We start from the raw sequence: 17,398 nt of genomic DNA on the forward strand, positions 1-17,398 counted from the left end.
TCAACGGGTCCATTTTCGATGTCACTTTGATGTGTATATGGACAATAGATTATCTTATTTGGACACCATTTTCATGTGAACACTTTAATTACAAATCTACATAATTCTAATGGTCCTTGCTTCTTCTTTTTTTGCACTGTAGAAAATATTTTTCCGTGAAAAAAACAAAACAAAGAAAATCCGTGGACAGGAGGCAGTCAGCTTCCTGCACACACACACACACAATAAAGGTGGACGCAGCGCAAAACAGAAATGTTCCATAATTTCGAAAAAAATGAAAATATTTGTTTATTCGCTCTTTTATCATTCTCTGCACTGGAGAATAATCAGCATATGTTGGCATCTCAGTATCTTCCATTTAGTTCTTATTTCGCATCAGTCCTGAAAAAAAAAAGTACAAAAAAAATTCATCATCCCGTTTACAATGCTTGACCGGGAACAGCGGAAAATGTTCAGTCAAGATACTGTAGTAGATCTATGCTCTCTATTCAAGGTGTGTATGATTTCATGGACAAAATGTATATACAAGACGAGCATTAACATATCGTTCCAAGAAAAACAAAAATCTAGATTCACTTTCAATATTACTGCGAAAATTAGAAAAAAAAAACACAAGGGCAACAAAGAGTTAATCCAAAATTCAACTTAAAAGAGAATATTGCTTATCATTTACTCCACCGTGTTAAATTTATATCAAACTTACCAAAAACTTTTAGGCGAAAAGGAGATGAATAGGCGGGAGTCTATAACTATGTCAGGGGATAAATGCAGACGTATGGTATTGACGACGACATAAGTATATTTTTTCAATGTTTGTTTACATCATCCGGAGGTGTAAGCAAGCATTATACAATACTAAATCTGTTACTGTTCGTCACTTGATGTGAAAAATCATGCCATATATTGAATACCTATTCCTAGTGGTAACAAGATTCCCAGCCCCACACCACCTATTTATACTGAAAGGATGCTTTTTATCCGTAGAGAAATGAAATGAAATGTAATGCTATGTAACGTAATGTGATTAGAGGTAATATCACATTTATAGATGGGTAGCAAAAATGTAAAAATCGTACGGTATGATGTTAAACTTAGTATTTCATCTTTGCAAGTTTTTATTCCTTGATTTTCACTTTCCATTATATGAACACACAAAAACATGTCCAATAAACTATTGTAAACATGGGACTTTAATCAGCATTTCCAATAATATGTATTTTCCCGAAAGAACAAAACATGTAAACCCCCACATATCTCCTTAATTATTGGTGCTCAAACACTGTATAGCAGTATTTCTGGTACTCAGTAGATGCATGATTAATAAAACGAACGAGAGTGGTCCTAATCAAAAGCTGAAAACATTTTCCAAAGCAATTAGAACAATTAAACGGTTTTATTACTTCCTTTTGAATCGAAATAGTTTCCTTGAAATTTCTGAAATCTGTTTCAATCATTCCTTAACTATTTTGGCAAAAAAAAACAACAGTCGGCATGTTTTTGTCTGAAACCTTCCAATTTGATCAGATGAAGGGATTTTAACGTCGGATATCAAAGAAAATGTATCATTTTGCTTCAGTCACTGTTCTTGTTCTCATTCTTTCGTCTTACCTGACCCTTTTCTGTCCTGTTCTTGTAAGTTCCTATATTAATTTCTTTCGTTCTTCCTTCTTGTATTGACAAGGTTCTTTTTTTTTCTTGATGATGACATAAAATGTTTTAAATTCTTCAGATTTTGGTGTTTGTAACGCTGGTGGTAATGATTGTTGTTATTTACTCATTATAATTGTGTCTTACGCTTTGTAAAATTCGAAACAAACTTGTCACAATATAGATAGTAGAGAAATAAGACGGCAAATAATAAACGTCAGATATCTATAGTTGTTCGTATGTGTTTAACTCGTTTGGATATCATGGATGCAATCAGTCATTATCACAGTAACGATCACAATATTGTCGCAATTCTGAAGTTTCGAGAGTTGCATTTGAAACACTACCTCGTTCATTTGACGGAAACAAATACCATGACAACCATATGAGAATAATTCTGAATAAATTACAAGTGAGTGGTATTATATATCACCAGTTTTGCAAGCGCGATGTGCACCACAAAATGGAACAGCAATGAAAGTACGAAGACAGAGCAAAGAGTGACGATGAAAGAGGGACGAAAGAATACATATGTCGAGTTATTTAGTAGGTCTGCGCTGCGCTGTGTTTAACGAGTAGGCCTAATGTAGTTAATGATTTCCAATTCAGATTAACAGGATTGCGCTCTTCTTTAATCTAAAGAGAATATTTTTTTCCGTTCTAAATAAATATACATGAAATCAATATATATATCACATTGAATTCTGATGATAGAAAATATAAAAATAATAAAACCACATCGGTCTGTGACTGCCATCTAAGATGAAGAGTTATGTTTGAAGTACTGACAATCAAATAAGAATGTTGTGCCCACAGTCCTCTAAGTGTGTGTTTTAAAACGTTATATGGGATAGGTCAAATGTGTTCTGCTGATATATGTGCTTTCTGCTCAACATCCCATGTAAATAAGTGATTTGTTCTTTGCTCTTCACTTAGCACCAGAATATATTACTATCGATATGAACATTTTGGTTTCGACCGGGCAGAGACAATGCTTCATTTTGCACAAGGAGGTTGTCTTTCAAAGTTCATTCATATCATTTATTTGCTATTTCCTGCATACTTTCTTAAAACACACAAAGAGAAAATATTAAAAACAAAGCTCAAGGAATCACCAACAGAAGATACTCAAAATACCAACTCTTGGAGGGGTGCGAACAGCACGTCTTGGGAACGGAGCGTCTTACCATCACCTGTGCGTTTTCGCGCCCTTTTGCGTTTGTCCACCCCATCGAAGTGACGTCTTTCGAGCAGCTGCACCGTCCTGTCCATCTACTGCCTGAAGCGAAGGCGTTCGAATAACACCAGGTTGCTACCGATGTCGGGTCGTGTCAATCGGCAGCTAACCTTACACCTCAGTCCTATCCAATCAACAAAGTACGCACCACTTGTCTGCTAATTACGTTGGCCATAATGCCCTTGAATACGTCAGGTTCTTTACTTGGAGTGTTCGTAGTAAATCAGCAATATAAGATAGTTATGGATAACTAAGTACGTCATGTAAGTAATGTCGTCATAATTTGTCCACTGAGAGTGAGCTTAGCCTAAGAATACAAAGAAGTTAACAAACATCGACGTCTTGTATTTTAAAATATGATTCTTATCTCATCACTTTAGATTTTTAAAGTAAAACTTTCTCAGCGCGGGGACATTCGCAATACATTTCATAACATCAAGAAATATATATTTTGTTGATGTTGTGTTTATATGTTTTATGAAGACACCTCAAGCTCTCAGAGAAACCCCATAAGGAAAAAAAAAGAATGATAACTTATCGAAAAATAGAGTTGCGAATTAGTAACTCACAAACACACACACACACACACACACACACACACACACACATATATATATATATATATATATACGTATATATAATATATATACGTACATATATACACACACATATATATATATATATACATATGATATATGTATGTTTGATGAGAGAGAGAGAGAGAGAAAGAAAGAAAGAGAGAGAGAGAGAGAGAGAGAGGGAAGAAATGTCAAATCATGAATGCATAAAACACATCAGTGTATGCACATAATCATCAATGAGATATATTAGATAAATAGCGTGACACCAAGGAGATACAGTGAGTGTACGGAGTTGACACTCTCTTTGAAGGGCGTGTTTGAAATCCTTTGCCCTACTCGCGCGATATTTACATTGCTTCCATTTTTTTAGTCAAAGACAGAACAAATGTATAACCATTAAAGTACACTGCAGATGATTAGAACTTTGGTGCCATTTGCCTTTATTTCACAAATTATTTGCGCGGTCATGTTGTTATACAGCATAAAGTTACAATACACTCACTGCCTGAAAAAAATCCAAGTGACATTCATCTGTACTGCAAGAGCACCGCTACAAGTTATTGTATTGTGATACTAAACAGTTGATAATTTGACCAGTAAGGGCCTTTTGATTTTTTACATCATCGAAAAACGGTACTTACAACATTAAAATGGGGCACTGGCGTTGTGTTCAGCTTAGAGGATTTTTTTTCAGTCACGGGTTCTTGGGATAACTCAGTCTCTCTACAAATACCACGACGTCATCAACTGCTGTTCCATTTACTTTATAGATGAAAGATAAAATCCGTCTGGCGCCTTGCACAACCCACACTGACAGGGTGTCTGCGGGAAAATATTCATAAATAATGGCATCTTCAAACAAACTCAAACATAATAATATCTGTTCTGGATATGACTGCGTATATGCTTCAGTTAAGTCGTTAATACGGCTTTCCATGAATCGCCTCATTAAAAAAAATAATTATCATTATTATGGTGCTTTTTTTCTAACGGGATCCTCAGGTCATTTGCTAGTTTGCGTTGCTAAGTCAACGCCACAAGTCAAACAACATGACAACGAATTTCCTGGGATGCAATCATTATGGTTTCCACAGATGATCACGAGAAAGTACTTTCCCTGTTTTCTAATTAATGATGACAGTATTGTCGAAGATGGATATTAAACAACAAGCAGCCACCCGATGGAATCCCCAGACATACAATATATGAGAACCACTAGAATTGCTCTCGCTTTCTCTCATGAAAGAAAACCACATCCGAGCTCTGGATATGAGGGAGATGGCGCTTCGTAAAATGTCAGCTAAATTCGGAAGAATATAGTTTATACCGCATGTCAATCATCTCTTCCCGTAGACCCACGCACGGATTGTCGTGTCCATCAATATTCATCTTGTATGCCATGCAGTTTCATCATAAGGACAGTTTCTTTGACCACACAATCGTGGGAGTAGTTAATTGTGATGTACAAGTGACAAGCGCTGCGACTCTCTATTTCGCAAATTTTACTATATTCTGTTCTCAAAACCTACAAGTAGTCTCTGCCGGAATATGATTACGGTACTTCTGTCAAATTGCCCGTGTACATACATTGAACTAGTTACTTTTCTTTACAGCTCAAACTTGTAGACCGTGTTTTCGTGGATGTATGCATAATGCTATGAATAAGCAAATACTCCCATGTGTAACCTTGTTGTTGTTGTTGTTGTTATCTTCCTTTTTTTTGGGGGGGGAACAAAGTATCATGAACCAAATATTACAAAGTCTAAATGATAACCTGCTAAATGTTTCCCTCACTTTTTAGAATCATAAAACACTTTAGGAAAGACAATTATTGTCACCTGATAATTCCTTGATAGCTCTCTCTTAGCAAGTATCTGGCAGGGGATTTCTGTATGCCTATATCATATTCATATATAGGGCCTATATAAACACATTGTATTGGTACCATGCGTAAATGTATGTGTAAATGGAAATGAAATAAATGAAATGAAGTGAGTGAAATGATATGTTAAGTGACTGATTTACTACCGATTATGATACATTTTATGTTATTGTATATCATCTTTTGATGTTCATCTGATTTTGTGGGGGTTTTTTTTGTTCTTGGGTTAAACTGAAAAATAAATAAAAATGATCAATAACAAGATATACCAACAATATCACACATGATATCTCTGTATAATGCGTAAAAAAGTTCAGAATCTTTATACTGTCTTCTCCCTCTCTCTCTGGCTCCGTAGCTCTTTTCTGTTGGCCGGGGAGAGATTGTGCGTGAGCAGTTACAGGTATTTTTACGCGACTCTTTAAGCCGTTTTCTGCCGTCAATTACTAATGACATCACCACAGTCTGTTCATTGATTCTCGGGCTTTTTGTCTACAAAGCCGCGTTTGAATAAAATAGGACAGTCCACTCTTACCCCTTTCCTGCCTCTTTCGCAGGTGCGGTGCGCTGTTCAAAGGGCTGCGAGCCCTCTCCAGCGTGTGTATGTGTAGTTAGTGTGTATGTGCATAATGTGTATGGTGCATTCGTGTGCGTGTATACAGCATTTGGAATGCATGACACTTACAGTAACTCCTGTTAAGTTTCGACGTTATGAGGGGCTAACTGTTGCTCTTGAGCGTCCGATCCTGTGGTGTTTGTCGCTGAATGGACGTGACCAAACATCGTGGAAATGACTGAGTGAGTGTGAAACTCGTATTTTAGACCTATAAATCTCCTGATGACCACATCCAAAAGATAAGTTAGTTGAAAGTGATCCCTGCTTGCAGTGTGGTAGTACGATTATGATACTGTACACACCTTCCGGACGTTTGCTGTAGTGCATTTGGGAATATAAACCCCTGCTGTGGCAATATTTGTGATTGTTTTCATGCAGAATTATCATGTAAGAGTCACGTTATCAGGTATTCCCAGTTACTCATTTGTGACAATTTGCAGCTATCCAATGTATTATACATGCATTAAGTCTCTCTACATGGACCCTTTGCTATAATAGTCACCCATTCCATTCAGGACGTGCGGGGCTGTTCACCATGTTTGCATTCGCTTTGCACCCGGAAGTGTGCAGCACACTTTACCCGCACAACGGCGGTATGCCTGTATCCGCTCCGTGTCCTACGGGGAAGAAATGGGCCGTGAAGGGTCAGATATAATTCAATTCCACGCCTGCTTTCATCATCACGTTAAAAGTGAATGATAATGGATTTCTAACATGCATTTCATCCAAAATTAACACTTCCGCGTCATCTCGGCAGTCTCGTCAGATTTCAGTTAAGGGGTTTGGTGTCTACAATGCTGTATACGGAGGCGGACAGTACGCCTACGTGTATCTTAATACTAATTGTAGGAGTGGACAATGCCGGCAGTGAACATACTTGTAATCATCAATGTTTCCCTTTGTTTTGTACGTGGGAAAACATTAAAAATAACTCAGTTGCCGTGACCTTCCACTGTCTGCCTTTGCAAAATGATTTGAGAATGATCTTTGTGATAGAAAAATTTAAAATCTAAGACAACTCAGTGTCATAATCGACCACTGCACGGACACAAAAGTCATCCGGCATTGACAAAAAAAAATATACACTTGGGTCTCACGTAAGTACACGTAGGGACAAAGTTTACTTTTCTCCCATGCCCTCACAGACGCATTTCATGATCACCGCCAGTACATTCACAGCATTTCATATTCAAACAAATTGAGAGTAGGCCTACCACTCACGTATTGTGACATGCAGTCCTTATAGTTTGTCGTAGGGCGCTATACATGTATGCATGTCATGTTTACATACTAATGCAATGAGGCACAATTCTTACCTCCATATCAAATTTTAAAATTAAATGATTCGTGCATTTTGATACACTGGAAGAAACGCCAAAATACAAAACGCTAAGAACCTCAGTCACTGATGGGCGAAAGGCAATTATTTTCTCGACCTGTTTCTTACAAGTTATGTAAGAGCTTAACACGGTCGGGGCCTAATTTGGCTACAATCCTGCGTGTGATGTGGGAGCAGTTGCGATGGGTAATGATGGGCCTAGTCCATCTAGTGATCATTCAGTATATGATAATGGTGAAAGATGAGAGGTGTTGCCTTATTTAGTCGCGGAAATCTGGCGGCTTTCCGGATATTTCTTTTGAATCACGCCCTGTTACTTTTCCAAAGTTGCTGGAATAACACCATGCACTATATTTCGACACAATTACACGAATGAGTTACGTATGTCTCCTTCTCGCGGCTCAGTGATCTTGACGTATTAAAGTGATAGTTGCGACTTGAGGTTTCAAGTCCCCCGCGGAATCAATTCGACACGCCCTCAAAGTCGCGCTCCTCAGATCTTAGCCGCTGTTGCCTGGACGCCGCTAATCATATAATTTAGAGGAAGTAAATTGTCTTGAAGCTTAGATGTATGAACGATAACGGTTGTCCTTGGGATTGAAAATTGCATCCCTGATACGCGGGAGGCCGGACACACTTCTGCCTCACATGTAGGCCCCTAACCGGAGACTTCCATTACTGATTTTGTCTATACACCGCTCTAAGGACCATCTTTTGAAAATGCCACCGACCAGGCATATCGTGTACACAATACATAAAGACAGAAAAATTTACGGTTACTCGCAATTTCAATTCTGTCGGTCACAAAGATTAGAATACGCGGAGCACGAGACTACGCCTGTAGCTCGTATACAGCCACCACCTGTTTTATAACCCCATCTAATTAGATATCAGATGGGTTAGCAAAAATGCAAGAACAGTTTTCACCACTTACACTTTTTTCACGTCATTATGACAATGACGTTAGCAATGAGTGTCTGCTTCGTACACGTTATGACAAAATGCGGCATGCAAACAACGGTTTATTGCAGCCATAGTTTACAGTGATCTGTGGTAGCATGATTGACTGCCACTCACTTGGTTGTTTACCTACGTTTCGACTTTAATCCTTTTAATAATTGAGGGTAGGTCCCTACCTATCTAACAGTGAGTTTAGATGATAGCATGCATAAATATTTGTCTTCGTGTATGTACACAATTCCTGTCAGTCATTTTAAGGCTTGAAGTGAAATCGATGGAGGAAAACCTCTAACTTCAAATGACATCCGTAACTAAAATAGAATTTAATTGAATATATTCAATCGACGAAAAATGTGCTCGATAAATTTCTACACTGATGTTATTCATTTGGATTTGATATCGATAAGTGTATCAAAATGTTTTGAGCTAAAAAAAGTATGATTTATCTTACAGTGTACTTTCGTCGTTGCTATTGTGTAGAGTTTTAACGTTTGATAATTAATCTTTGGTAGAGGTACAATATACCCAAAATATTGCCCTGTCATCGTGTTGCTGCTGCATCTTTGATATTCTCGTAGTCTTCTTTGGAATTGACTGTAGGTCATCATTATGATAATGTAAGTAATGTAGTAACATCATCATTTCTGTTGAATAATATTGTATTATCCTGTTAAACACATCTATGAGTATAAAGGCATTGTGTGTAGCTGTTGACATACAGTCAAACCTGCCTAATTCGTCTCCGCACGTGGCGATGTATCAGCTAAAGTGAAGAAAGCTTCTACCTCGGATAGATTATGTAGACATGTGTAAATCATATTGTATAAGTTGAAATTCTCATATATGTAAGCTGAAGGATGTTCTCCTGTCCCTTTGGATTCGACTTAGGTGAGGTTGACTGTATCTCAAAAACAAAAACAGAACAAAAGATAGATAAGAGGAAGAAAATCACAGTCGTGATCTGTGATATGAGAAGAAGTGTATGTATTCCTTGCGCTCCCTGCATCTGTGATGTGTTGCCGAAGTTGTTTTGATTAGCTGACGTCGCTGCTTGACCGTCGAATAATTCTTAATTTGATTAGCTCTTTTATATTGTATATGGCTCCACTTAAAAAGATGTTTTTCGAGAAGTAATACCGGAAAGTGCTTGAATATGCCGTAAACACTAATTTTATGTACCAGATTAAAATTCAACAAGGGTTTAGCGCCCAAACCTGAGTGCAAAAAGAAAAGTGGACGCTAATCCCTACTTTTTTTAATCTGTGCGGTGAGACGTCAAATGTTCAACAGGAAAATAAGGTCTCAGAGCCCTTATTGACCTTTTTTGAAAGCTTTGAAAGGTAATTAGTGTGTATGTTTTAAGCCACCCAGCGATGTAGGGTACCATTTCTAACCATAGTCACTGCAGGTGTCAATGGCTGACTATTCATTGTTGACCAACTCTGCAATGAACACTCTCTAGAGGAACCCTATCAAGATTCCAACATATCCAACACTTCTGAGATTTTTAATAATAAATTATATACTATAATATCTGATGTCTTATTGCAGGCCGAGATGACGTCGTCAGAGAATGGACGTCAAGTCACTGAACTCGAGCTCTCGGACCTTGCGGAGAAGATTGACGTGGATGGATGGCGGAAGCTCGGGCTGTGGCTGGACATCCGCGAGGCGGCACTGTCCAAGTATGAGCGGGAGAACTGGTTCTCGGGTGCTGCCAGCACCGGAACATACAAGATGCTTTGTGACTGGAAGAAAAACTGCCCGGAAGCCGACCAAAGGCAAGCTCTGACCACCGCCCTCCAAAGATGTGAATTGGGCCATTTAGCCAGGGAGGTTCTGAAAGAATGTAAGTTGTCAGTGGTTTTGTCATGTAGTACAGTGTACTAAACTAATTCATGTTGAAATTCAGAAATATCCAGAAGAGTAATATTCAGACTTTTTTAAATCAAATACTCAGTGGTTATATCATAAATGAAGTGTTCCAGGAATTATGTTGGCTGTTTACGTGAAAAAAATAGTTTGCAATGTTCACATCATTGCGACTCTAAATAAAAAAAAAGTTCCATCATAACTAAAGAAACTTGATATCTTAACTGTACGTATAACATTACGCTCTCATATACCAAAACTATAATCACGTAGAAGAATATTCATATGTAAGCACCAAGTTTAAGGCTATAACATCTGTTGGCAAATATCTTCATAGCAATACCCCTGCCTATATCAGTGAACTCATCACGCCGTATAAGCCTGGTCGTAATCAAAGTCAAACTATCTCCTCTCTAAAAAATAAGTGTGGAATTCAAGACATTCGATGATAAGGCTTTTGGAAACATGGCACGATTATTATGGAACAAACTCCCTCTAGACATTAGATGTATTACAAATTTCGATAAATTCAAGTCTGTATTAAAATTGATCTTTTGATAAATATTGATTATGTTGTATATACATATTGACATTTGTTGAATTGATTGCAAAATCTTGTGACAAATCTTGTGACATTATGCGTTTCTAAGAATGGAATATTATTAGCATTACCACCCTTGCACTGTCTTTGGCTTTCAAACAGCACCTCGAGGAATTTATGGACCTGAAATAGCACCCATCAGAAACCAACTGATCTCGTACGCTAAGTCGAAGCTATTACGAGTTCCACTAATCCCATGGGCGAAGACAAGCTACATTCAGATCGATGCAATTTTCATATCTGTCCAACTCGTCCTTCACGTCAGTGGTCCGGACATACCAGTCAGGTATCCTCTTGACTCCTACAACGACATTCTGACGGAAACCGTTTCCGATGGGTCCTGGGAGTTATCTTCAACTCGCTTCGTCGTGAGAGGCAAAGCCGGTAGTGGGAAAACCACACTCATGATTAAGCTCCTCTCTGACTGGTGTAGGCAGATAGCAGGTTCTGTTCTAGCCAAATACAAGTTGGTTTTCTACTTGCCGATGCGGAAACTGACTTTCCAAAGTAACCTCGGGGAGTCCATTGTGAAACATTGTCTTCCTCGAGATGCTAGGATAAGTGCCCAAGAAGTTGAGCAGATTTGCCACAATAATGCCGAGAGCGTCTTTGTTCTTCTAGACGGCTACGACGAGTTCCCAGGAAAGGGTCTCGAAGGCGATGATGCTGGAAATATCGTCGGCATGCTCCGCAATGAGGAGTTCATCGAGCTTCCGGTGCTAGTTACAACTCGTCCTGGGAGGCTGGACGACTTCCAAGAGTTTGGCGAGTTTAAGCACTTAGAAGTCACCGGGTTCACACAGAAGCATGTGGAGGAGTATATCCACAACACCTTCACAGGAGCGCGGCAACAGATTGGCACCAACCTTTATGCGTATCTGGATGGAAATAACCTGCTGAGTGAAGTCGCCTCTGTTCCATTGCTTCTTTGTGCTTTTTGTCAAGTGGCAAAACGAACGGATGGAATCGACTTTGGCAAGCTTTCTACATACACAGCTCTGTTCGAAAGACTAGTGAAGTGCTTCTTCCAGCATGAACTTGCAAAACCAAAAGTAGTTGGAGGTGCCCATTCTCCTCTCAGCGATTCAAGCAATGATCGTATCTCAATCATGAGTGAGGAGTTTCTCTTCGACCAACTGGGGAAGGTTGCTTTGATGGGTTTCTTCAGAGAAATGGACGGGGAACTGCTCTTCAGTGAAGACGATTTCACCAAATGTTGCAAGTCTCCTCGTGAGGTGATTGAGAAAGGATGCTTGGCTGGGTTGCTGACTAAAGATGATGATGTCAATGCGGATCCGTGGGAAGATGAGGCTGAACTAAGACTGATATCCTTTGTTCTCAAGACTGTGCAGGAAATGTTTGCTGGAAGATATCTGGCGAGACTTGTGAAGCAGGGAGAACTGGATATAGTCCAATATTACCTGGAAATGGCGAATTCCGTCCAACGAGTCTGCGATCTAGGCAATGTCCTTATGTTTGCATGTGGCCAGTCGATGGAAACAGCGAACGAAGTCATTCCCCGTGTTGTAAGATTGATAGTCGACGAGGAGGGACAATCTTTTCAGAAATACTGGAATGGGCAACTGCACATCCATGAATGTAGAAGGGTCCAGGAAATAGCGGAACTCTGTTTGAATCTCAATTATGAGAGCCAGTGCGAAGGGAAATTCAACGAATGCCTGCAACCGCTGTTCAGTAATATTCGTCTGTTCTCTCCCACGCAACGTACAGCCAAGACGCTAGGTTACCTCCTTCAGCACTCTGACCCAACTAAGATTATCAGCAAGGACAGCCCAGACAGGCGTCCCAGTAGAGGAACCCTCTTTCCGGAGACCACGAGCACAGATGTCCAACCGTCATCGCGCGATGAAGTGGACAGCAGGAGCACATGCCGCGATAATCCTGCCGAGGCCCAACTCTCGACGAACGCTCGTCTTAATGTGGACGCATTGGAAATCATACACATGAACAAAATGTTTGACGACCAATTTCGGCTGCTCAGAGACTTCTTACCCCAGGCAAAGAGAGACTTCTTTCAGAAGGTCAATCATCTGTCGTTAAATGAGACAAGTTGGTCGACAATTCGACAGAAGCTGACAAAGCGGAATCCAGATGAGTTTGAGTACATTGATCACCTGTCTGATAATCAGTTTTTGGCCTACCTCCCATTGAAAGAAGAGTTGACAAAGTGGCAAGTTAACTCAATTTACCTTAATGTGGTGCTTAATGGACTAAGGTACTGTTCTGTGAAAACGCTTGTTATCACTGGCATTTCTCAAGAATGTAAGAAGTGGAGAGATCTCTTTGAATCGATGGAGTCGCCGGACTGGAGGAAGCTGGTGAAGCTGGATCTCAGTCGCAACAACATTCCGTCGAGCCATATGAGTCTTCTTGCCAGAGTGCTCCATGACAAGCCCAATCTGAAACATCTCGACGTCAGCGGCAATGTGGTGAACAGCAGTTTCGTTTCCATCCTGCCAGATCTCCCAAATCTTCGTCGCATCTACCTGAACTCCGAGCAAATGGAGCCACAGACGCTGGCTGACTTCGGCGCGCGACTTTCTGGATTTCCTATGATGGAGGTTATTGACCTCAACGACAACCCCCTGGATGACTCCGCTGCTGCTGAGATAGGTGATGGACTTCTCTCCTGTCCTCATTTAGGCCGCCTCCGACTCGATCTGCGTGGAGTCAGTGATGGTGGCATAAAACGCTTGGCCGCAAAGATCAAGTTTGTACGATCACTGACACACCTGGGCCTATACAAGCATCGGAATGGGGATGAGCTCGTCAAGAGCATCACATCAACACTGGCACATCTACCAAAACTGATCTCACTTTCACTCACTGGCAAAGTTGATGAGGATCCCAGTAAGTATGTATATGAAGTCATTTATACAGCATCAGCAGAAACTTTAAGGCATTCATGGTTGAATCAGTTTTTCTTCCGAAAAGCAAAGAGTCTGAACCTTTGACCTCTATAAGTACCCTTGGACTCTGAAAGACAGTTTTATATGCAAAGATTAAGGTGAACTGGTGCTGACATAACATTATTTTTTCAAATGATTCATACTGATTCCAACTGATGCAAATTGATTGCATTATGTATGTAGTCCGTGGGTCATATTCCTTTCTATTGTTTAATACGTAGAGGCATATCCTGTTCGGAAAGAATGAGTGGTTTCTTTCGTTAACGAAATACAGTTTGATGAAAGAGTTACCTTCAGAGCAGTAAAGTAGATTTTAGTGTACCAGTATATGTTATTGTTTTTGTCTTTAACCAAGTTCTGGGCTGTACTTTGTAGAATCTGGCTTGAAGTTTGCTAGTCTAAGTGATTCAAAGATGTCTCCATTTTATATGTTTTTTTTTCTTAGAAAGACATATCCATCGTGTTTCCTGACATCAGGTTGCAAATGTCCGCCTGCTTTTCTTTTCTACCTCAATGTCTAAATAGCCGAAGACGCCCTGTCCGTGCGCTTAGCGACTATCCAGTCATTCACACGAGCCGTTACATCCTTGCAACACATAGAGGTCATTGAACTGTTTCACCTGAAGCCCTGCGGCAAAGGCTTCACGGCGCTCTTGTCAGCCCTTGAGGGAGTGAAGTCTCTCAGAGAATTCAGGTATACCGTCCTGGATACTTCGTCATGGGTACCGCAAATGCGTGTTGAATGCATGTTACTTGGTGAAGGAAATAGATGTTACATAATATGTCTATGTGAATATATAGCCATCCTCTCCAAAGATCAGCCTTGCATAAGTCGAACAATTGCCTAGGTCGAAAAAATACTCTACCCCAGGGGGATATGAACATAATATTAATTCTACTGTGTAAGTAGAAATTCACGCGTAAGTAGGAGAACTTTTTTCTTTCTGGTCCCCTTGAATTCGAATTATTTAACTGAGATTGACGGCAGATTTATATTGACCTTTTAAAATATGACATGTTTCTGTCTGGCCCTTTGTAACCAAACCTGATAACCCAATACGTGCCACTATTAATAAATTCTTCGAATTGATTTTTCTTTTTTATCCTCAAAGTTGCACTATACTTCCCTGAAAGTGTTCTATGGAGGTGAGGTATCATATTCAAATCGTCTTAGAAATCAACTTTGTATTTTGACAATGTGAGGAATAAATTTAGTCACAGGCAGAAAAAAGAAGGCCGATTGTGTGATTCTTCATAGTTGTAATATGATACCATTTACTAAATAACTTGTTCTAAGACGCAGTTAAGTTCATTTCACTGCAGTAAGCAATTTCCCCATTTCACACGAAATCACTTCTCCTTTAGAATATACAAAGTCGAAGTATGAAATATTCAAAGTTTTACAGGAGCTTTAAAGGTACGGTATTGATGCGTACGATATAATAATGATCATTGTGAGTAGTTCAGAACCAGGAAGGTGAACCACTTTTGAGCTCGACCAAAATTTGATTGTTTTCCTCCTCTTTTTTTAGGGTTGCTGGTAACTGCCTGCCAGAAGACCAGGAAGTGGAGGAACTGTGCAGAACGGCTCAGCAGTCATTTCTGAAGGTTTACTAGTTTGTCAGTAGCAGTATACTGGCCCCTGAATTACCCCCCTCATCGTATCTAACAGACTTGGCCTCTAAAGGTAGGCCCTATCGATATAGCTACTCCGGCGGAGCTGGAGTTCTGAAAATGCGCGTGGCCATGGATGAGACGCAATCGTATTGGTTACATACAATCTCCTTACGCAAATCTTAATGTTTAGAGATAAGTCTGTAGCCCTCGTTGGATATTTCTAGTCCCGTGAGTTGTAGCCTGTCATGCAGTAAACGTAAACACTTGACAGTTTGGAATCATCGTGTATCAAATCCCGGCAAAAGCATACAAATTTATGCATACCCTTTGTCTTTTTCATTTACACTCAGGAGGTGCAATGTGGTAGGTAAATGGTAAAGATGTAAGAACCAATTAAGAAAGGACTTTCAAAGTGCCAGGAAGAAACTAGAAAAGGTACATTTACTAGGTGTATACGTGTACATTTTACTAGTACTGTATTGTGTCTGCATAGAAACGACAGTTATACGAACGTGGATTACATGTAGGTCTCAGCTATGTGTGGAGCACATCAAACGTTGCGATTGTTGTCAGTCGTCCTTGCAGATAAAGTGCCTTCAGTGTATCATAGTTAACAGAAATACAGTTATTCTTGACCCTTCATTCCAATTAATCCTTGTGGTCTTTCACTATATGTATTTTGTGATACGAAGGATTGAAAATGGGGGTCTTTACCCCCATGCATCTACAGTACACTATGCGCTTGGATATTATATCGATATAACAGTGTCAATGTCATCTGGCATATAAAAGTACAATGTAATCTATTTTACATCAGGTCACAGCGCATAATGTTGTTGCCTAACATGCAAAATATGATAGAATTATGAAGTGAGTATTTTCTCTGATGAACATACTGTTTATTGAATATAGGTGTCAAAGAATTATCTCATTACTATTTTGTCTCATACAACGTCATAAATCATTGTGTAAGAACGGTGAAGGCAATATATGACGTCAAGTGTGGTGACATTTATGTTTGTAAATGGTTGAACAATATTAGAAAATATCAAAGTTACGTTAAACAAATCGTTTACAAATGTACAAATGTTACGAATGTTGATATTTATATTTTTTACACTTTAAATGTGTCTTTAACGTTGTGTTGTTTGGCAGGTTTGTTTCTCATTCAGAATGAAATTTTAATCTGCGTTGTTGAAGGTACATTTTTTTTTTACATTTTTTTCCTTGCAATGTAAAATATGTCGCATATATGCTCATAAAGACTGACTACAATGGGCAAACTAAACAACAATGCACACGAAGAAAAAGATGATAGTGATTGGCTGATCCTGAACAGGTTAGTGTGATAACACTCCACGTAAGGGTGCTCATCACCGATTAAGATGCTATGGCGCACCTTGATTAAAGGCCCAGAGTGATATTCGTCATAGCTGACATGACCATCTAGTATATCTGGCGTCATACCAACCTTTATTGTATGCAAAGAGATTTTAAATCTCTTTGATTGTAAAGCTGCCCCATTTCATCTGAAATCTGGAAGTCTCAACTTCGTAAATTACTGCTACGTATTCAAAGCAATATGTTTGAGTACTTAGTCTATATGTATCTTGTGTTATATTCGTTATCACTTGCCCATGATATGGATAGCTAAAGCATTTAAATCAGTCATACGTGTATATGTTTCGGTATTGTATTCCACAAGGCAGGCCAGTTTGGCGTAGACAATGTTTCAATTCCGCTTCACCCTCTCCCCCACCCACATTTACATGTTGTAGCACAGCACTGTATGCCTTCAACTTCAATTGTTATTTTGGAGTACTCTTGAGTTTGAGAATAAGCCAGTTCACAGTTAGCACTAGTCTGCAGTGACCTCTCCAACCACAGACTTTGCAAAACATGGAATAGTCTTCAAGAAGAACAGTTGAAAACAGCCATGCAGGAAGTGGTAATTAATTATCAGTGCTGCATTAATGGCTTTTGCTGTTAATGTTGCTGAAAAGAATGCGCATTCCCCTGTAAATTCCAATCTGCACCTGCTTCATTTATAACACAGTTGTCATGAAGCAAGGTTTTGAATAGGGAGTTTTCGCTACACGACGGCAAGACCGAGAAT

The 17,398-nt window shown here is 39.4% G+C and overlaps 1 protein-coding gene across 1 annotated transcript; it reads left to right on the forward strand.

Moving 5' to 3' along the window:
- The first annotated feature begins 6,036 nt into the window (after positions 1-6,036).
- On the forward strand, positions 6,037-15,956 carry LOC139730289 (uncharacterized). The gene is made up of 5 exons (XM_071641166.1): positions 6,037-6,145; positions 9,814-10,111; positions 10,838-13,606; positions 14,191-14,359; positions 15,198-15,956. The coding sequence occupies exons 2-5, from the start codon at positions 9,820-9,822 to the stop codon at positions 15,280-15,282; spliced, it is 3,315 nt and encodes a 1,104-aa protein (XP_071497267.1). The 5' UTR covers positions 6,037-6,145; positions 9,814-9,819; the 3' UTR covers positions 15,283-15,956.
- The last annotated feature ends 1,442 nt before the right edge of the window (positions 15,957-17,398 follow it).

The sequence above is a fragment of the Diadema antillarum genome, unplaced genomic scaffold (assembly GCF_040938485.1).
Source record: "Diadema antillarum isolate AM-2024a unplaced genomic scaffold, OU_Dant_1.0 seq00000301_RagTag, whole genome shotgun sequence".
Classification (NCBI taxonomy): Eukaryota; Metazoa; Echinodermata; class Echinoidea; order Diadematoida; family Diadematidae; genus Diadema; species Diadema antillarum.

Excerpts from the sequence above, each read along its gene's own strand:
- LOC139730289 (XM_071641166.1), top strand. The coding sequence starts at position 9,820 with ATGACGTCGTCAGAGAATGGACGTCAAGTCACTGAACTCGAGCTCTCG. Across the intron at positions 13,607-14,190 it reads CAAAGTTGATGAGGATCCCA|CCGAAGACGCCCTGTCCGTG; the intron begins GTAAGTATGTAT and ends ATGTCTAAATAG. Across the intron at positions 14,360-15,197 it reads AAGTCTCTCAGAGAATTCAG|GGTTGCTGGTAACTGCCTGC; the intron begins GTATACCGTCCT and ends CTCTTTTTTTAG.